The sequence below is a fragment of the Mercenaria mercenaria genome, chromosome 7 (genome assembly GCF_021730395.1).
Source record: "Mercenaria mercenaria strain notata chromosome 7, MADL_Memer_1, whole genome shotgun sequence".
NCBI classification, from domain to species: Eukaryota; Metazoa; Mollusca; class Bivalvia; order Venerida; family Veneridae; genus Mercenaria; species Mercenaria mercenaria.
Genome location: NC_069367.1, coordinates 23,355,778 through 23,379,102, shown reverse-complemented (window position 1 = coordinate 23,379,102; position 23,325 = coordinate 23,355,778). Strand labels below are relative to the sequence as shown.

The following is a 23,325-nucleotide window of genomic DNA, read 5'->3' as shown; positions in this document are numbered from 1 at the left end:
AAGCTGCACGTTTGTGTAGTATATATTTAATTTCTGCTTTCTCCTGTGGCTATGGTCGATACTGGTGGATTCATGGACCCAGAATTTGGGGTTCTTACGTCACTCATTCTCTGTCACGATGATGTTTTGTTGTTTTATGGGGAGGGGTAACGTCACAACGACACAATAATAGATCATATGGCGACTTTCAAGCTATCCTTGGTTGAAGAAGATCTCTGTTGCCGCTCCAGTCATTATTTCATCACGGTCACGGATGAGTACCTGGATAAAACCGCTGACCTGTAAGCCAGCTGGATGACTTCCTCACAATGAAGAATTCTACGACCTAAGTAAAGCTCGAACCGACATCTATGAGGGGCAAGTGGTTTGAAGTCAGCGACTTTAACCACTCGGCCACGGAAGCCTCTTGACACTTTAATGTTGTAGTTTTTCTAATTTCAAATGGCTGAATGTGCCTATCATCTTTCTTGTTTACAATGTTGAACCTCCTTGTCAAACTTTATAGACGTGTTTACAATACTTAGATTGTAATATTTGCAATTTCTGTAAAAGCTATAAAACGGCAAACATTATGCTATAATTGCATAATTGAGCCGCGCCATGAGAAAACCAACATAGTGGGTAAGCGACCAGCATGGATCCAGACCAGCCTGCGCATCCGCGCAGTCTGGTCAGGCTCCATGCTGTTCGCTTTTAAAGCCTATTGGAATTGGAGAAACTATTAGCGAACAGTATGGATCCTGACCAGACTGCGCAGATGCGCAGGCTGGTCTGGATCCATGCTGGTCGCATACCCACTATGTTGGGTTTCCCATGGCACGGCTCAATTGTATTTCAACTTGTTTTCAATTTACCTATTTTTTTCACAAATTAAATGTAGCAAATGTTTCTTTGTTTTGCAGCATAACATGCTGTTTTATAAAAGCATTTACCGTCTAATGTAATGGCAAACGTAAATTTAGATATGTTATGTCTCTAGTTTTAAGAGCGTTAATTGTTATTACTTGGACAAAATGTTTTTGATGTTTCCTGTCAATTTGTATTTTTATACGACTGAGGTCATTCGATTTTTAGGCATATTATTTATCCTTTAATTTCCTTTTTAAACTGTTTTAATTCTTTTCTACCATTGGCAATAGATTTTTTAGTAGTATAGTCTTTCCTATTTGGATATAATGCTTTATTTTACCTTTACTTTCTTTGTTGTTGGATTTTAGAACGTTTATTTGATTGCTTGTTAATTGTGCATTTTCTTCTAACATTAGAACCACAGTCTTTTTAACTAAATTGTTCTGTCGCAGTAAGCACTTCTTTGACAGATAACCGTTTCATAGTGACAGGTCGGCGTAAGGACTGTTGCAAGCGTGGCTTATGGTACTAGTATTTGAATGAGATTTAATGTCTGTCTTTCAGTGAAATATATATTCCGCTAGTATTTAAGGTCATTGTAGAATACATTTCGTTTGGCTACATTTCATTCTCGGTGCCCTTGTATTGTGTTAGAATGGTAAAGATTCAAATTTTGTTTCAATTTTAGAAACCTGTTTTAAATCTTAAAGAAATGATTTCGCATTTACAAAATAATTGTAGCATTAAAAAGAACAAAGGTACTACGTATATTCTAAATCAAATTGTAATGGGTAATAGAAACTGGTAATTGGTTCATTGAATAGTTAATTAAGCCATTGAAAAGATTTAATGATTCGTATATTTTCAAGAAACTAAAATAATTAGATAAAAACGAAGTACTTTTCCAAGCTAATGCTGTAATAACAATTTTGCATATCTTGCATAAATTGAATTGCACAAGTAATACATACAGTATGGGAAACCTCATTTGCATAGTTGATAGCAGCATCCATGGCAGAGTGGTTAAGGTCGCTGACTTTAAACAACTTGCCCTCACCGATGTGGGTACGAGCCTAACTTGGGGCGTTGAATTTTTCATGTGAGAAAGCAATTCAGCTGGCTTATGCAAGGTCGGTGGTTCTACCCGGGTGCCCGCCCGGAGGGTTACTTAGGATCTTTCTCATTCATCAGCCCTGACAAGATACCATATGACCTTTAATTGTGTTTGTGTGACATTAAACCCAACAAAATCAAAACAAAACTTTCATATTGTTGCTTTTTCTCTGAACAAGGCAATTATGTTTTGCCAAAAAAAGAATTTAATTCCATGTTTGTACCATTGATTAAATCTGTTTCTAAGTTTATTACCATATACAATTCAAAACTTTACAAGTTTATGCAAATTCTGAATTTTAATTTTATAAAAGTGGGATGCACTTTTGGATCTTTTAAGTTTTTTTTTTTGTAATATATAACTTTGAACACAGTTAGGTCACATGCTAGTTTTGTGTACGATTTAATGTTAAGATTAACTACAAGCAAATTCAGACGTCAACAAATGATTGTTCAGATCAAAGTATCCAGTTTTAAAGTTGTCCTGAAGATTAAGCAATACATTCCTCTTAGGACATTACAATAAAGATAAGACTGTTTCCTGTGTACATGCTATGAGTAATATCTAACACATTGATTTTGTTCATTACATATTGTTTTGTATAATGCTTCGTTTTATTTTTATACTTTCATATTTAATATTATCGTCTCATGATTATGATAAATCTGCATGAGACATCATCTATTTAATAATTATTTATAGATTAATGGCTACTATTATTCTTTCAATTGATATGATGACTCATTGATTACTGATTAATCCTGCCTTTTGAGACATCATCTTGTTAATAAGTTATTTATGATTATGGCTTTATATTATTCTTTCAAATTTGAATTGATGACTCATTGATTACTGATTAATCCTGCCTTTGAGACATCATCTATGTTAATAAGTTATTTATAGATTATGGCTTACTATTATTCTTTCAAATTTGATATTGATGACTCATTGATTACTGATTAATCCTGCCTTTGAGACATCATCTATGTTAATAAGTTATTTATAGATTATGGCTTACTATTATTCTTTCAAATTTGATATTGATGACTCATTGATTACTGATTAATCCTGCCTTTGAGACATCATCTATGTTAATAAGTTATTTGTAGATTATGGATAACTAGAAGGTTCCTTAAACAGGGTGTTTACACTTTTTAAGTCTTGGTTATTCTGGATTTTTCCATAATATTCTCTTTATTTTTGATCATATATGAAAGTGCAAGAATGAACACTTTTATTATGAAGCTGTCTGAGGACAGAACAGAACTTATTAAGTTCTTATTGACAAACTGTCCTGTATTTCTTAATGACAAAATGAAACCAGTTTGGACGTTCGAAGGATTAATACGAAGAGAGGGTTTATATATGTTTTAGGATGTGCTATATTCAGTTTGGTTTGTGTGTGAAATATTTTGGAATTTATATTGATTGGATTTAAATTTGTCTAGGACAGGATTTGGACAATTCTTGCATATTAGATTGGCCTGTACAGCTAGTTAGCATTGTAAGCTATTTGATTTGCTACTTTTATAAAAAAATGTTGTTAATAGTTGCTGGTTTGTTTTATTTCAAGTAACAAACAATTGTTACCCTTAGACGTAACATTATTTGAGAACTTCTTTCTGATTATTTTTTAAATCTAACAAATGAACTTGAATATAAATTGCTTTCCACACTGGGTAAAATGTTATTCAAAGGTTTGATCTCATTTCAATAATTTCTAATAACTATATGCATAGATTTCATTACAATTATACGAGCATTTTGTTTTACCTTTCTACAACCCCAAAGGTTGAGATTTTTTGGACTGAAAAGTATTATTTTCAGTTTTAATTCCATGAAATTGATACATGTTCATAATGACAGCTTTCACCTTTAAAATGCTGAAACATAATAGGCACAAAGGAATTAAATTATTGATGTCCAAACTGTTTGTGGGAAAAAGTATTTTAGGCACGCATTATTTGCAGAGCAACTAAAAGATACTTTGTAACTCCATTGCTTCTTGAATATATCATATTAAACATTTTTCTCTAGAATATATGATATGAAACATTAGTATCACGAGACCACTGTATGATCAAAGCTGTTGAAGTTATTTAGAAACCATTTACCCTGGAGAAATAAAAGATCTTTGTATTCAAAATTGCATAATGAAACAAAAGCTTCGTTAATGCATCTACTTTAGAAGAATTATATCTATATCAATAACAGGATTAAACGGACCAAACTCATCAATTTCAAATTGCTATGGTACATGACTCCAACTGACAATTATGAGCAATTCATCATAACACGGTTAGGATAATTTCCAGGAATGTTTCTCATTACAGATCTGGTGCAGCCGTTCTGCGCATGCCCGGAATGATTTTCATTTGGAGCGCACGGCAAAATTACTTTTTTTGCGTGTCTACACGCATTTAGTGTATGATATGCATAATATACTGACTCAATATACATGTAAGATATTTTTTTGTTCAAATTGCTTGAATCCGGTATATACTAGTAATATATCACAGGCGCACAAGATCTGTTTTAGTCACAGCCAATTTCAAGGAGCATTCTACGAATTCAGGGTCTATAAGTTTTAATAAAAACTCTTGGATATGGTATTTTCTTGTATTTTACTGACTCATGCGATTATTTTCGCTTTTGTTGACTGTAAGAGCAGCTCTATGTAATATTTTGTAAATTTATTCGAAACAGTAGTAATGTATTGTTAATATGAAAATCTTCTCCAGCAGTTACAGCAGAATGGTTAAGGTCATTTACCTTATATCACTTGCTCCTTACCACTGTTGCTACAAAAATACCATTGGTGTGTACATTATTGGAGAATTCATGTGAGGGTCGTGCCTGTAATTATATTGCGCACTGGGGCACAAGGGATTTGCCTCCATCATGAAGTCAAGACCCATAACTGTGTTAGTGTGACGTCAAAAAAACATAGTAAAATTAATCACAACTAGAGAATGTAAGAAATTACGGTGGCATAGAGGGGACATAGGCAATATTTTATTTATCACGTGCGTTAATCTATTGCTGTCAAAGACCTCTATGAAACGTTTCCGTTGCATCATTGGTAATAAGATTCGTAAGTTAAAAGAAAATGTTGGTAGGACAACACAGAGCTATTCTTATCAAATGCACGTAACTGTAACACATTAATCTGTCAAAAATTTATCTGATAGCTGGAGTTGATTATTACATTTATATATAGTAATACTCTTTACCGTGATTGAACGTGTTAATTAACACGTGCGCACGTGATAACTATCACGTTCGCACGTGGTAGCTAACACGTTTGCACGTGATAGCTATCACGTTCGCATAGGAAATATTTTATTAATCACGTGCGCACGTGATAGCTATCACGTTCACATAGGAAATATTTTATTTATCACGTGCGCATGTGATAGCTAACACGTGCAAACGTGATAGTTATCACGTGCGCACGTGTTAATTAACACGTTCGCACGTGTTAGCTAACACATGCGCACGTGATAAATAATTTATTTCCTATATCCCCTCTATGCCGCCGTAAAAAAATATGTATTAACATGTTATATATTTAAAGATATCCTTTGCCTATCTTTCAATAATAATAATAATAATAATAATAATTATAATGATAAAAATAAAAATAAAAAAATTATAAAAATGTAAGCTATAGGGTAACAATTGTTCGTATTATATTTTCAATGTGATATCTAGGTCCAGTAGACGTATGTATAGAAACATGAATTATGTGGACTCAGCTGCTCCACAGTTTCTTACGCAAACAAAATCTTACAGACAATATTGAGCTTTAAAAGGCGTTTTAAGGCTTGTAACTTATCAGGAAAAAAGTGCTTTGTGAGGAAACTCTTGTATCATATAGACGTATATTCTTGCTATTCTGGTCCTATATTTTTACAGTTTGTCTTCAGGTCTTAGATTCTTTCTGGCTGTTCAAGCATATGCGTCAAAAGAGGCTCGTTGCTTGTTATTAGCGAATTTCTTACGACAATCATTGTAGTATATCTGGCAGTTGTTGGCCTTTAATCTATTGCTGTCAAAGACCTCTATGAAACGTTTCCGTGGCATCATTGGTAATAAGATTCGTAAGTTAAAAGAAAATGTTGGTAGGACAACACAGAGCTATTCTTATCAAATGCACGTAACTGTAACACATTAATCTGTCAAAAATTTATCTGATAGCTGGAGTTGATTATTACATGTATATATAGTAATACTCTTTACAGTGATTGCCTTGAAATATTACACTTCGTACATTCGCTAGTAATTGTAAAACGTCGGGTAAATTAAAGCTTTCCAATAGCGCATTTGATACAGAGTAACAAAGACAGACATTTTACATGATATAAGATTATCTTAGATTTTTATATTGTTTTCATGTTAAAAGTGTCCTTTTCCAGCTACATTCAGACGTATCGTATTTTTTTTTCATTGGACGGTTTTGATTGGCTGTCGCTTCGCCACGTATCACATAAAGGTTTGTAATATTCTGTACATTTGGAAAATATTGTGTTGGACATAAACTGTTGGTTGAATCTGCTGTTCTTCTCTATTCCAGGCAAGGGTAAGTGTTTAATACCTTTAAAAACTAACTTTATTAATGTTATTTCTTATTCATTATTTTACGTGAGTATATTTATATTGTTAGAGTTGAAATTAAACGTACCATTAAATGTTTAAATTACAAAAATGTTTAATACATAAAACAGAAGTTGCACGCATTCATACATTTGTGTTAGAATGATTTACTGTTAATTAATTAACTTGGAAATAAATCTTGATGGAAATATACACTGTTGAAAGTATTGCGAAGTTTTAAACAGTGTCACTTGCTTTACAATGAGCGCCACATATAGGCCTGAATTAGAGTCTTTGATAGAGGCATGAAATAAAAAAAAATGTTTCATATAAAAATATATCTAACACTTTATATGGATATCATGTTTAAAGTGTCTTTTGTCGCATTTTTAAGCTACAAGCAAATTTACCTGTGGTCGAAATTGATTTACTGTTATTTTGCCACTTCATGCCGAGGGTTTGTAGAATAGTCTGCATACAATATATTAAACAATATGCTGTACATTACTAATTTATTCTTTGTTTGTATTATTATTATTATTATTTATATAAATATGTTCAGTAGCATTCTCTTCTAATGATGTAATATAAGAATGTACTCATGTATCCGTTTTGATAATTGTCCCGCCACTTTCAAATGTGTTTACGTTATTGGACAGTTGGGAGCGAAAACTTCGAATAAACTTATAAAACTTATATTAAAAAAATGATGAATCCTTTTAACGTCCTTCTAGGGAGAGATCAAGAGGTAGTTTTGCTTTGTTCTAATTAGAAAATGTTTTGAAACTAACTTCATCATAACATATTTTGACGCTGTTATGTGATGAATGCGATGGTATAATATACTGAAGGTTAACACTAACTTTGGGTTAATACAGTGTTTGAATTATTCATACCATTTTTGCCCTACTTTTAAACATTGATTATCCTTTTCAAGTCTTGTATATTCTATAAGGATTTCACTTAAGGAAAAATTGATCTTTAAAATTTAGTTGTAATGCTATTTAAACTTACGCGTTAAATTGTTTGTTATAACATTTTTGTAATTACACCCCTTTAATGTAAAACATTAAAATCCGTAGTATTTCTATTAATTTCAATATAATTTCTAGATTTACATTTGCATTAGGTAGATGTTAGGATATATCAATTATCTGACCAAAAAGACAAGTTTATAAAACTGTGAGAAACTTGCATTTCTAAAAACAATACAGCTTTATATGTATCATATATATCAGTCTGTGCAAATTTTCTACAAAATACAATATGTCTCATACTCATATGATACCTATGAAACAGAACGTGGTTAAATCTATACATTTGCTGAAACAATTCCGTCATTGTTGTGCAACCAGAATTGGATAAGCAAAGTTTGAAAATACTTCAAATGAAAAACTAACAAAGATGAATAACATAAAAACTAAACGTGTAATGTGAAATTTTATAGAACTTTTTTGAAGTTATCCTGACTTTGCATGGAAATTGCAATCCCACATCACCAAAGTAAGAAACAATATATCTATTTCAGCTAAGCGTGCCAGTAACATTCGAGAAGTATCGTTTCTAAAAAGTCTTAAAGGGTTTTAATTTTTCGTCCTCCGCAATTATACATGCGTGTTCGTTTAAGCACCCATGGCATACAGAAATGTGTGATTGCTCAGTTAAAAAAGTTTCGAACAAAGCCAGTACTGGACCAGTATCTGATTGACTACTTTTAACTCATTAAATTAACATAAATATTTTCTTTTGTCTCTGCATTTTGCGTGCATGTCTGTCATACATTCATTTATATACTCGTATACACTGTTGTACACTGTGAATTTTAGGGGAAGGCGGGTGGGATGGCATTCTTGGAACGTATTTTTATTATTATAACTTTGTCCTTATTTTGATACGAATTCATATCAAATGGCAAGAGCATTTTGTTGACAACGTAGGAGACTGGTAATTTTCATAGCTTTTAATATGACGCCATTTTAATGCCACGTAACATAGCAATTCAGTAGTTAACATTCTAATGACAGATAATACTTTTAAGATTTTTTGCCAATACCAGTTTCAATAGCCAATAGTGCCAGTGTTTGCCAGTTATAACCAATAACAGGAAATAGCCACTGGGTGCCAATAAACTGTAAAAGAATTTTGTTAACGTTAAAATTTGTGACATCCGAAGTAATTTGTACCAGTTGAAACTTCCCATTAGAAAAAAATGGATGAAACTCGAAACTTCTCAATATCAATTGTTTAGAACTGAAGTAAGTTATTCATGTAAGTAAATAAAATTCAAATACTGTGGTACGTTGAATAAGAACCATTTCATGGGTAAAGGGATTGAGATACAAAGGAGCATTTAGAACTAATTGTGTTGCACATAAACTGTTAAGAGTGTGATACTTATTAATTCTAGACTTCATTTAGGAGTATCACGAATTGTTGGATTTTATTATCTGTGTTTCAACTGCATTTAAGTGTTAAATTGAATGTGAAGTAGAATTGTAATCAAAGATCAATAACAAGATGCCTTGGTGAATAATTCAACACTTTTATTTTGAACCATCCTCACGCATCGAATAATAATATTATTTCATGATACAATACTGGTAGAAAAGTCGGACCATCTGATAAACACACAACGAATATTAAAAAAAATATTTAGTTCGAAGTTGTTTTCACTCTTCAATGAATTATCCATCATACTCTATATTTGTAAATTTATAGAGTCCTACTAGAAAAAGAATTACATTCAGAAGCGAAAATACAGTAAAGTATCGCTCTTAGCACGTTAGTACCTTCTAAAGATGAAAGCTGCGTCGTGTATTTTTTTTTTAGAAGTTGAATTGTGTTTCACATAAAGTCATTTTGCTTATGTTGCTAATGCATTTTAATTCTACAATAGGGGCCGTCATGGAGTATCTAATAATAAGCATTTAGCAAATTATATATTGCTGCAATTTGCCTCCAAGGTTTGTCCAAACATTTTGAAACAGATCTGCCAGAAAGTATGAAACTGAACTTTCAACAGATATTTATGATTACGCTTTGTTTATTAATCTGTGGTAAAGAGACAATTTATCTCATAAAACTCGCATGAAATCAGACATTTTTAGAATGTTACATAGATATAACATTGAAAGCGTCTTTTACAACTCCTCTGTGGATTCCTATAGCCGATGACAGTAGCTGTCGCTATGTCGCTTGACAATAAAACACTTGCATTATATGATTGTTTAAAGATCAGGTAGACAAATATTTTAACAGCAGGTAGAGAAATGTTTGAAGATCATGCAGACAAATCATAAGGTAGACAAATATTATCAAGATCAGGTAGACAAACGTCCGAAGAGCAGGGTAGACATTTATTTACTTATCAGGTAGATAAATCATTATTGATCAGGTAGACAGATATTTGAAGATCATTTTGTTTGTTTTGGGTTTAACGCCATTTTTCAACAGTATTTCAGTCATGTAACGGCGAGCAGTTAACCTAACCAGTGTTCCTGGATTCTGTACCAGTACAAACCTGTTCTCGCAAGTAACTGCCAACTTCCCACATGAATTATCAGAGGTGGAGGACTAATGATTTCAGACACAATGTCGTTTATCAAATAGTCACGGAGAACATTTGAAGATCAGGTAGACAAATGTTTAAAGAGAAGGTAGACAAATATTTGAAGATCAGGTAGAAAACTTTTGAAGAGCATTTAGACAAATATATTAAGAGCAGGAAGATGGGTATTTAAACAGGTAGACAAATGTTTGAATATCATATAGATATATGTTTGAAGATTAGGTAGACCAATGTTTGCACATCAGGTAGACAAATGATTGATTACCAGATGGACCAATGTTTGACCAGTAGGTAAACCAATGAATAAAGATCAGGTAGACCGATGTTTGAAGATCAGGTTAACAGATGTTTGATAATCAGGTGGACAGGAAAAATATTCGAAGAACAGGTAGACAAATGTTTGAAGAGCAGAAAGATAAATTTGAAGATACGGTAGACAAGTGTGTGCTTGATGGAATTTTAGCATTTCTCATTTTAGACTGAAGGAAAATAAATAGTTACAAGTATCTTAAGGTAACAAGTATCTTAGGTTTATTTTTATAAGTAATAATTACAATTCACATATCCAGTTAGCTATATGATACTTTTGATTAATCGTTTAAGCATGCTCGTTAAATTTTAGTCACAGTTCTGGGACGATCCTCATGACTCATTTCTTCCGATTATTTTGTAATCATGCGCATTCGTAATTATCATACGGAGTTCTTTAAGGCAATTGGTGTTTTCCTAAATTTGACCGGCCAAACTGAACATCAAGGAACATCAGAAAAATTTACTTGCTAACAGTGAATAAAGACGACATAATATGACCGCGAGCAATAAAATCTGTTCGTTATAAACTTTGTTCCTCTTTCAGATATTTAGGAAATTATCAGGCGAAATAAGTATATTCCTCGTAATTCGATGAGCCTATTTTGAAATAAAAGCGAAAACACTTTTCACGGGCAAGTTTTATTGAATTAATTATTAAGATGGTTTTCAAAAAACGCCGCTGTTGGGCTACAATCTTTGACCTTTGATGTTAAAACCCACATAATATATCGACGAAGAGTATCCAGAGATCTTAAATATACCAAAGAGTATAGTAATACAATGGACCTTTGCACTAGACATGTCTTTTCTGAAATGTTTACGGATAAGAACGGTACATGCAAAAACCCCAAGTTATTGATACTTCTTTCGCTTTGCGATCAAATACAAATAAGAATTTTTGAATACCAAATACACACAGAATTGTTTAAACGTAGTGTGCTATATTCTGGTCCAATTATTTGGAACTGTTTACCTATAGAAGTTAAAACTGCTCATTCATTACAATGCTTTAAATCATCATGTCTGAACTGGATCAAAATTACATAAACTATTTCCTTTTTGTTTTCTGATATGTATCTGTTTTATTTTGATATGTACATGCCTTTTCAATGTACTCATGTTTATTATGCATTATGTTCTGTATATACATGTGTTTTCTTCTTGAGAGGGCCTCATGGAAGATTAGCATCAGCTAAATGAGCTACCCTCTATAAATAAAGAATTTACTTATTTACTTACTTACATACTGTGAAATCATTTAAATTCGCTGGCATAAAATTTCGCGCCAGTTTGAAAAAGGACTGTTTCGCGCAGGCTTTAATTCGCGCGTTTCAATTTTAGAAATGAAAAAATAAAATTGAAAAATAATAACAGCGCGGTCGGTCGGTCCTAGTTTGTTTGATGGGATACAGTAAAGAGTTTGCTTTCTTATGTTCTTGAAACTACCATACAATAAATTCGATCTTCTAAATCAGACTACTAAATCTTCAGATCAACAGAAATACGAAAGAAAAGAAAAAATAAAAAAAACATCACCAGACAAACATACGACAAACAAATTGCCAAACCATAGACAAAATATATGGGGTGGCGCAGAACCACCTTTGAACAGTGAGAAGGAGAAAGCTAAAGTTTAATTTAATCAACAGTATCACTCTTGTCAGCGGAAATATTGAAAATACTTATTATAAATACAAACAAACTGATTCCCCAAGTTCTGCCTATTTAGCAGCAGCCAAAGATAAATGATAGTTTCCATGCTAAATAAACAAGTGTAGAAGCGAAGCTATGGTAGGATAGGCAAATCCTATTGTGCCACATTCTCATTCATCAAGCATTTCCTGGTTATTTGGAATAGTCAATTGTAGCCACCGTCTTCTGATTAACAATATATATTTATTGAATCAACTTAAACATGTAACATACCGTCACCAAAAATCTAATGATAGAAATCCTATGGTTTACCAAAGGTGGTAGTTAAAGTGATTACTCTATGTCCTACAACAATCACCCTTAATCAGTTTTACGTGTATAATCTAATAGATGGTAGTCTTCAGGGTAATTATGAACTTTACAATTTGCCAGCGAGATGTTTTAATTTCCGCTTTCATGAAGTTCGGATAACTCTTAAGTGCGACTCTGCTGGAGTTCACGGCAAAGATGTTAAAAAACAATGTTATCTTTGAATAATTATTTCATTTTTTTTTTATTCCACTTGAAGTGATACCGGTTAAGTTGTTAGACTGAACAAACCTGAGCCACGTGAACACTCCGGATACAACAATAAAATGTGTAATTGTGTACTGTTATCCACATTCTGGTATGAATTAAAACACTTCACATTTAAAGACACTGAATGATTTAAGGTGGCCTATAAAGCTTTAATTTAATATTTCGAAATTACATAAACCTAGGTATTCTTTTTGAAATTTGTAAATATATAAAATAAAACTGAGCATAGTCTTTATGACTAACATAGAGACCCCATAGAGTTTACTACCTCTGTGGCCGACTGGTTAAGGTCGCTGACTTCAAATCAATTGGCTCCTCATCGATGTGGGTTCAAGCTTCCCTCGAGACGCTGACACTGTCATGTGAGGAACCCATCCAGCTGATTAACAGAAGGTGGGTCATTCTTCCCAGGGATAACAATGCACTGAGAGGGTCCTCCGCCACCATTAACGCTAAATTGGTTCTTGCGACGTTAAGCTCAACTAAAAAGAGCTTACTAAGGGAATACAGTGTTTGTCCGATCATCAATTTTTGAACAAGGCTTACGACTAGGCTCACACCCTGCACCTATCACTATACTGTAAAATCTAAATGTTTGTGGGGACTGATTTTTTATAATTTAAATTCGAAGGTACATATACAAGTCTCATTCATTTCATCTTAAAAGATTTAAATCTAGCAATTCATAACCCCATCACGAACAAGTCATTTCGGGCATATAACATGTCCTCGATTTAAGAAACAATTAATACCAAACCACTGTTTTAACATTATTTATACACGGTGAGCAGTAATACGTCGTGCGTAATAATTTCACGAGGGTGAAATTATTCCAATTCTTATACGTCTTTATTGTAAAAATTAGTTCAAATGTGATAGAACTGTTTCTTCCGGATGTATGGCGCCAAATTGTAGGTCGTCAAGCTCCTTTGATTATACACGCCTGGACCGGACATGGTAATATGTCTTGCGGAATAGTTCAGTTAGAGCGCAAATAATGGCGAATTATTCTGCACGGCGAATTACCAACTCAGTGTGTGTGTGTGTAATTTATCAAGGCAGTTGTGCTATGTGACATTTTATCTTAAACATGTTTTTCAGTAAAATGTTTTATCAAAGTTGAAAGAGCTACTACTCGAAGCGCACACGGCGCTAAATATCACGTCGACGTGACGTCAACATAGTATCGTTGTGATGATTTAAGCGCTGCCTGGTCATATTAGAATTTAAATTATTGCATAATAACTGCAATTTATACTGTATTCCCTAATTGATTTCCTCTTCCTGAAAAGGCTCTCGCAAAACCTCCCGATTATGTATTTAAAGGCAGTTTTTCGTCTCCTTGTTCCCAATTTCAAAAGTCAAACTATAAAGTTTAATCATATTCAAAAGTTGCTGTGAACAATTTGTCGTCAGAAACCATGTTTATAATGATTATGTGTCTCAGCGTCACAGAATGAATTCTTATTAAGTCGATGTTTATAGTCTTTTCAAAATAAGATAGCTTCATACAGTAATCGAATGCATGCACTAGAAAGTACCATTGAAAATTTTTATTTCGAAACACATCATGATGCCCTTTATCTCAACGACAACAATCTTCATAACATGTTTTGTTTAAACATGTAACAGTATTTTTTTCAAACACCATGTACAATTACAGCAAGCTCAGATGAGATGTTAAGGCATAAATTATTTTACCAAATAATCGAGTCTGACTAAGGGATCATAGAGGCAGCGGTCACATTAAACTCTCAACGGGGTTCGAACAAGCACAAAGCGGAATATAGTTGTGAAAATTTAAGAATTGTCATTGATATATAGAACATTTTAACGTCAGCATCAACATTGGAATAAAAGATCTTAATTTTGCTGTCTTTCACAAGAGACAGTCTAAAAAATACAACCTTTCTTTGCAAGTGTTCATTAGGACTAGAACCTAGTCCAGCTTTTCGTGGTGGAGGAAGATCGAGTATGTCCATTCGTGCCTTATTTCATCAAGAACGGGCACCTGGGTATAACCATCGGCTTTGGGTAAACCAGCTGGATGGTTTCCTCACAAAGTCATGAAGAATTATACGCTTCAAGTGAGGTTCGAACCAAAATCAATGAAGTCACTTGGCCACGAACACCCATATATCCACAGTTCTGATACAGTGGCTCGTATGAAATAAAACGATTCACATTGAAAGAAACTCTCTGATAGCATGTAACTCTTTATATAATTGTCTTGGCTAAAATCTTCAAAGCTTTTTCTCTGTTATATTTTATTTCAAAAGTATATAAACCTGGTCTTTCAAATCTGTAAGCAGATGAAAAGCTGATCGTAGTCTTTATGTCTACAGGAAGATACATAGCTTAACCCATCATCAGTTTTTGAACAACGCCAGCAACAAGGGTCACACCCGAGACCCTAAAAAACAAAGACAAATATCAAACAGGGAATGCCACGTACCAAAATCGCAGCCTCCCCAAAACGAAACCTACAGCACACAGACGTGCATACCACAAATACACACACATACACAAGCGTGCACACACACAAAGCCAACACACGAGGACAAAACGAACAAACAAAGGAACACAGTGGGGCACCGCCCTAGAACGGTCAGTGGCAAAAACACCACTGGGGAGCTTAAACCGTTTTATGGTGCGCACCCAGCCTCACTATTACCCCCACCATGTTCCAAAGACACGGGACAGTGTAAATAAAAGTAATCCCCTCCAGGTGAATCTCTAACACACGTAATGGAAACAGAAAGGCATGGCAAGTTTACTGTATAATCATTGATATTCGTGGTGACTGATTTTCATTGACTGCGTGGTTAAATCCACAAAATTTAATCCAAGCGAATAAGTGCAATTTTCATTCATTTCATTTTAAAAGGTAAACACCTACTACGAATTCATGAAAGTCATTCTTTGGCAGAACCACGGAATTTTACGGGTACGAAATTTAATTGACAGTTACTGCATTTAAATCCGTATTCCCTACCTAAAACGGCTATCACAAAACCTCATGAATATGAATTTAGAGGCAGTTTTTCGTCTCTGAGTTCCAAATTGCAAAAGTCAACCTATAAAGTTTAATTTATTTTCAAAAGTTGGCTGTCAACAATTTGTCGTCAGAAATCATGTTTATAATGATTATGTTTCTAAACGTCTCACAATAAATTATTATTTTTCTCATCTAAGTAACGGATCATGGAGTGAGCTCTCACCGGAATTCGAACATTCATTACGCGGAATATATTCGTGACAATTAAGAATTGATATAGTTATATTATTGCTCCCACTTTTAAACAGGAAATTAAATGTTGAATTGTATCAAAAGTAATAGGGTCATTATATGCCAGTAAAATGAACGGTAACTGTGATTTGCAGTAACAGTATTTAAACCAAAAAGTACATATATATAGTCATGTTATATTTATTTTTAGCACTAAAAACCATTTTATTAGCAATTGTAATAAAAAAAAAAGAACTTCGAAACACATTAAAGTTATTTCAAGGGCATTTCGAATGCTTTGAAGATTTCTAAGGATTTTTTTATTAAATTTTGAGATTGCAATATACTTTAACAAAACCGATAACATTTATTCATTTCTGTGACTTTTAATTAGTTGATTCAGCTCTATAAACAATCAAACTTTTAGCATCATTTGTGAAAGGATTTCAAACAATATTCAACTGTAGAAATCCTTTACCATATCGTATTCGCTTGTTACAGGATAGTGTGATACTAGGAACATAGGATATGGTATCTAACTTGTCGTCACATAAATTGTGGATGTCAGGAAGAATAAAAACAATGACGGTTTAGTTTCATTCACTACAAATTTCATAAGAATCATCGAATGATAAATAACTTTGGTACGTAATAAAACCAATGGAAATATCTTTTGGAAACATAGAACGACTTGACTTCAAGCACCGGCTTAAGCGGATTTCTTTTATTTCCTCATGTTAAAAGGCAATATAAGCGTGAGAATATAAGGGCTAAGTAATCACACACTCTTCACTTCAGACGCGCATCACTGCTTTCGTAAATTAGCAATAGTTCAATGCATTTAAAGAGCCAATGATATCTCTTTTTGTGTTAAAATCTCACCTCAATTAACTATCTACCTTGGTGTAAAGATGGATAGTATACATGCTTTACACTTTCAAAGCAGTAGGGTGTATATTATGCTAAATACATACTTCAGGAATATATATAATTATCAGTAGAAGTATTTAACGACGGATTATTTGCAAAGTCATTGGTTGAAGCAAATCTAGAGCTGAGCGCGAAAGAAGACTATATCAGTTTGTTTATCTATTTGCACTTAGAACTCTCGTTTTCACTGACTCGAAGAAATAAACTTTGACAAATGGAGTTCAAATATAGTTTCTACGATCAAAAGTTTATCTCGTAAATGATCACACATTTTTTTGAGTATAAGAATCATTCACAGATGGAAGAGATGCCAGTTCAAATTACAAATGTATTAGATCGTTGGTAACTAGGCGGTAACGAGGCTTTGATGAGTTATCACAAAACCAGTTATCCAAGATCCAGATATATTTCCATCTGCACCTTCTACCAGTAATTCATTTTTCTTTAATACAGTATTCTTCAAACAACAGAAGAATTAAAATGAAATGAATGCTTTTCTTTTAGGCACTACTTTTATTTTACTAGTATATGAACTCACGCATTCATTCATAGATTACTGCACGTGAGTAATCTTACCCCAGTACCGACAAAAGGACACGGAAAAATCCTGTTTGGCATGCAATGACACAGTCGCACTCGTTTTCTCGATTTCCTACTGATTTATCTTGGGAGTGACAAAAATGTGTCACTGGACGACATACAAATTATATGTAATATCATTATTGTCGATGATAGCATGAAAATATGTCTGAGAAGGTCTTATCTTTGCCTTTCTTCACAGGAAAAGTAATTACAAAAATCCTATCTATATAGGGACACAGTAAAAATTGGAAATGACCAGCCAATAGATATGTATGGTAGACGATATTTACTTGATTTGGTGTGAATCAGGTGTAAGGACGCTGATTACTTCTAAATCAAATGTATACCTACGCAGTTGTAGTCCAAAACTCTAATTAGTCCAAATCATTCTGCCTCTCCACATTACTCTACTGCCTTTCAGTATGTATGTATGTATGTATGTATGTATAGCATTATCTGAAGGTCTGCTATGCTCCTATTGCATGTTAGAATGGCAGCTTAAATATTTTATGTCCACACAAAAGACACGAAAAGAAAAGCGAAACATTGTTATAAATGATAAAGCGTTACCTTCTGAAACAACAGGTATTACCTTTTTTTTCTTTTTCTTTAGAAGAAAACATTTCTTCATGGGAATATAATTCTCTGAAAAAAGATATCTAAGAAAATGTCGAATAAAAGTTATCAGTGGAGTGCTTATGGCATAATGAACAGTCCGACTTAGCGATGTACATCAGATGAAACACATTTGCATTGTTTGAATTCAACCTTTATATTATCAAAAATGATACGTCGTTTTATTGAATAAAAGAATAAACTAAACACATGATGACATTAACTTTTGAAGCGTGTCTTTCCCTCCTGTTGAATATTCGTCCTTGATTTGTTCCTTACACCCCGACCTTTTATCTAGACCCCTTACACATTTGTTTTATTTTGCATATATAATGTTATTGGAATTTATTAAACAACTCAACTTCCATACTTTACCATTACATTTTTGTTTGTTGTTGCTGGCCTACTTTGCGATGCAGGGCTCTTTGGCTGTGTTTTTGGCTTCTCTGTGCACCCAGGAAATCTACCCTTACCTTTTATCTATTTATTTTTTTGTTATGTAGTACTCTTTCTTTTCGTGCTTAGTTTGAGTTTCATTCAACATGAAATATGTTATACAGTCTATCTCATGTTTAAAGTCGAAAACACAACATATCTTTTCACGCTGTAAACATGATGTTTTATATCAAACTGTGTATTTTAAGGTTCATACATACTGTAACATGACCAGTTTGTAACTGATATAATTACATTTTTTATACATTCAACATGATCTTTGTCGAAGATTTTATAACGTTTTTAAATGTCATTTAATACAGGGAAACAAGTTCATTCTAATATAACAAATTAAATATATAAAAGTACGAAGATTGACTGGCCTACTCATAGGTTCAAGAATTAGATCTAAGTCAAACTAGCATCAAATGGAAGATATTTATTTAATAATATGTAGTTGAAACTTCTGATGTTTTATGTAGTTGAAACTTTTGTGGAACTATTTCACATGACTTATTAACCTCAATGTCTTGAATCAATGTATGACAGCTCACTTCTGCTTCAAGCTAATGGTCAGTTTGATTATTTTGTCCTATACAGTACTAAATTGTGAAATATAGTCAGTAGTTTGTCACAATTATAGCAGAAAAAGGAAAAGGAAACAATAAAATAGACAGAATAGGATATCTTTAACAACTGTAACGTGAAAAAATGTGAAGAGTGTAATAACGCGTAAAATCTCTTCAGTCGAACGGTTAAGGTGACTGATCTGGTTCTGAGCCTCGCATAATAAAGGATTCTTCCATGTGATGAAGCCATCCATCTAGCTTACAGAAGGTATAGAATGTATGTATGGACTACTGCTAGCCTATATATATTACATTCATCTAACAATAAACTTCCGATGGTATAACACATTTTTATCATCAGTTGACTTTACATTGACTAGGGATTCAAAATTAGAGTGCATCCTGTATCTTCATGGGACTTTCAAGCAAGGGTAAATACTAAAAGTATGTAAGACTTGCAATAATTTAATACCACTTTCGAGTTAAAAGTATTTATAAATATGACCAGTATTATGTCCTTAAATCTCAAACACTCGCGTTCCGCTAATTAGTGACATACAACTAAAGAAATTTTGAGATCGCCATGTGTGTGCAATCATAGCAAGATATGAAACATTTTTCATTATTTTACCATAACAATGAGACAATGTTATTGATGGATCTTCATTTCTATATCAAACAATATAAAAGTATGATAACTGTCTATAATTCTAACTGAAATTTTGTTTCCCATGCCTTTTTGTCTAAAATCGTTATCATCGTAATACGGACTCATGTATATTTCATCACGCTTTGTCCTGTGCCGCCGATGTTTTGTGGGTAATTTGATGAGTTTGATTGTTCTCTTTTAACAATGCATAGTATAGAAATTCAATGTGATTCAGAAATTCTGTATTGACAACATTTATCGTTGGCATTTTGTGATATGGAAATTATAATTTTTGTTGGGTGTTCAACGTCGCATGGACACAATTATGGGTCATATGGCGGCTTTCCAGCTCTGATGTGGAGAACGCCCCAAGGTGCCCCTCCGTCTTGGTTCGGCGGACACCTGGGTAAAACCACTGTTCTTCTGTAAACCAGCTGAATTGCTTTCTCCCATGAAAAATTCAACGCCCCGAATGAGGCTCGAAACCACATCTTTGAGGGGCAAGTGAGGCGAACTCAGCGACCTTAACCATTCGGTCAGGGAGTCCCCCCTAGGCATGGACATTATTATTTACCTTTTCATACTTTCACATATGCACTGGTAAAGTATGTATTATTGTTTTAACAAGATGATGTGATCTGGTAAAATACTTTAAACCACTGTCTTGCATCAGGAATTAATGCTAAGAAGGTTATGGTTATCTAAATAAAGCGCGGTAGGTGTTTGGTAACTAAAAACAAACTGCAAGCCACTTTCAATGACATCCTTCAAAACAGAAGGCAAAATAGATGCAAAACATATTTTCTAAGTATAATGTAAGCTTTAATGTCGCCTTATAAATAAAACATTTCATTTCATGCCAGACTTGCAAGTATTTGTGACATAAACCAACTGCTAACCCGATTTTGGAATTAGTGCTTAGCATATTAACTCCATTAGGAACTACTGCCGAATGAGAGAACTGAATTTCTAACCGCATAATAAATTATACGGATCGAATTGCAGCTCAATGTAGCGGGCTAAATATAATCCCAGGCGTAAATGCATTACTTTTACAGGTTTAAAGTGGAAAAAATATATAAATAGCATTTTATCATGTATTATGTTGATATTTAATTAGCACGTTAGGAGAACGGTTGTCTGGTTAATGTGTCGGCCGCTCAGTCCGGAGGTCGTGGGTTCGAATTGTATTAAAATCACGAACAAGTGTTTTCATATAAAGCCAGTGTTGTGTGTGTTCCATGAAGTTGATCCTAGCGAGATTAAAATGGCAATACATTTAAAAATAAATGTAGTATGGAAGGAAATGAACCGACCTGAAAGGAACCAACGTACACCATATAAAATAAAAAAGTGGAAAACCACAGGTCGCCTAACACGACATAAATGAAACTGTTGCAGGCTCGATTTGATTGAGCCTGTTCATGGACATTGGTGGAAATGCAAGCTACCGTCCACGCCCTCTAGCCCCGGGTTGAGCAGAACTCAACATTTACACCTGTTATAAGTACCGGAATATAAATCAGAGACATCCTGAGATGTATTCATACGGTAGTGCACATGGAACCTTCAATGATGCAAAGTGTAATTCCACGAAAACTGGCAGATGAAATAATAATTTTCAAGGCTTAAAGGCGTACGCTAGAATTCCCTGTATATGAGATGGGCGAAAATTTTCCCAATAACAGAATTTCTTTAAACTTTGGATATTGAAGGACAATCATCTAAGAAACCAAAAAATGCAATAAAAATCATAGGTCACCGGATTCGAAAAAGAGTTATCTGCCCTTGAAAACGTCATTTTTGGGGGAAATGCCGTTTTCAAGGGCAGATAACTCTTTTTCGAATCCGGTGACCTATGATTTTTATTGCATTTTTGGTTTCTTAGATGATTGTCCTTCAATATCCAAAGTTTAAAGAAATTCTGTTATTGGGAAAATTTTCGCACCAAATTCTAGCATACGTCCTTAAATTGATGTACAGTACTTTTTTTAAATACACGATGCCTATCGAAATAAAGAAAATGTTCTGTATCTATAATTAAAACAGATTGATGTTCTTTTTCTTACAATGTGATTAACTTTTGGAAACGCATGAAGATCAATTTTGCACTCTAAGGTTCGAAAATCATAGCGGCGATTTTTTATGCTACCTTAACCATCCCTGGCACAATGAACCTTGACAGAAAAGTAATTTTGACACAAAATATATGACGTCAGTTCGGAAGAAGAAAATTTCTTTAAAAGAAATATATTGGTTCCATCAAATTTTACGTTATTAGTCGAGTGTCATTCACAAGTATAGTAGCGAAAACGATGTCTGGGGCTTTATAAATGTAGGCCAGTCGTATATCAGTCTTCAGAATGCCTGAAACGTTCATTTGGCAGTTTGTAACGCTTATATCAACTGTTTTAATTCAGAATATATGTGGTGTTATTACAGTCACTTGATTTATTGCATATTGCAATTTACGAGCATTGTAACACGTGTGATGAACTAATACAGATCGGAAATGAACAGATTAAGTATCAGACAGATGTGTCTGTATTGCAGAAAGTTATACTCTGTACAGTTTTGATTCGTAGACAATTGTTATAGTAAAACACACCCGGTCCGGAATGTAATAATTTAAGATTTCAAATCATTTCAGTAATCATATTCTATTCTTTTTAAAATGAAATAGGATTACGTCATGAAGAAAGTCTTGGTGATTTTTTTCCTAGTAAAATTGTGATAATTTATAATAAAATAGTAGAGGTAAAAATATTGAAATTCTTGGTTATATCACGTAAACATTCTGAGACTGTACCATAATCATTAAACACACAAATACACAAAGAATTTAACATCCCTTAACCGTGTGTCGTAGTGGAATATACTAAAAATGAAAGTCTTTGTATACTATTAATCGATAAGATCCAAAAAGTCGCGTTTCCCTTGAAGAATGATCAAACAAAGCATTCCGATTGTGATTTTTAATATCGTAATACTTTTTTTTCGAAAACTGAAAAATATTTCACTTTTGATTTAGTAACTTTTGAGTCCTAAGAACCCTCGTCGTTTGTTTCAGAAATGGTACATTTTGTGTACTGGCTCTCATAAAAGATTTTTGTGGCTGTATTCATCAGTATAGAACAGATATTGTTAAATCTTTCATCTTGTATGGCAGCTCATGTCTTCTTCTTATAGATAGGGGGATTTTCTGTGTCTTAAACTTTGTATATCTTGTTTAAAAGCGGAATATCTGATCATCAATCTTGCCTAAATTGTCATACATATTTTCCGTGATTCTCCCGTTAAGAGACTTGACAGTTTGACTGAAACTTAAGTTATAGTAGTCGGAATATTATGCAGCTGTTTCTAAAATAATCTATTTTTATTCGTCGCCATATTCTTAAATTTTCTATTTACCAAATGGGTGTTTTCGAGAAAAATAGGTTTTAGATTCAAATCACCATATCTTTTTACCTAATTGAAAGGCACATTTGGAAACTGGTGTTGATTGATGACAAAATATGTTCTTATTATCGTAATATTGTTCTTTAAAGAGAGATATTTGGAAAAAATGTTTTGAAGAGAGCAAAAGACGAGCTTAACTGTAACAGTACTAAAATACTCTTAAAGTCCGTTTGTGGGGAAAGTGGG

The 23,325-nt window shown here is 33.4% G+C and overlaps 1 protein-coding gene across 3 annotated transcripts in view; it reads left to right on the top strand.

Annotated features, from left to right (window-relative positions):
* Window positions 1–6,301: 6,301 nt before the first annotated feature.
* The window catches only part of LOC123554750 (uncharacterized), a 41,925-nt gene continuing 24,901 nt past the window's right edge, over window positions 6,302–23,325 (top strand). The window contains exon 1 of one of the 3 annotated variants that reach the window (XM_053547785.1): window positions 6,302–6,458. In XM_053547785.1, coding sequence (XP_053403760.1) covers window positions 6,359–6,458 — 100 coding nt within the window. In that variant the 5' untranslated portion in view covers window positions 6,302–6,358. Of the gene's footprint in view, window positions 6,546–23,325 lie in introns of all 3 variants that reach the window. The other 2 variants (XM_053547786.1, XM_053547787.1) reach the window with 2 other exon arrangements.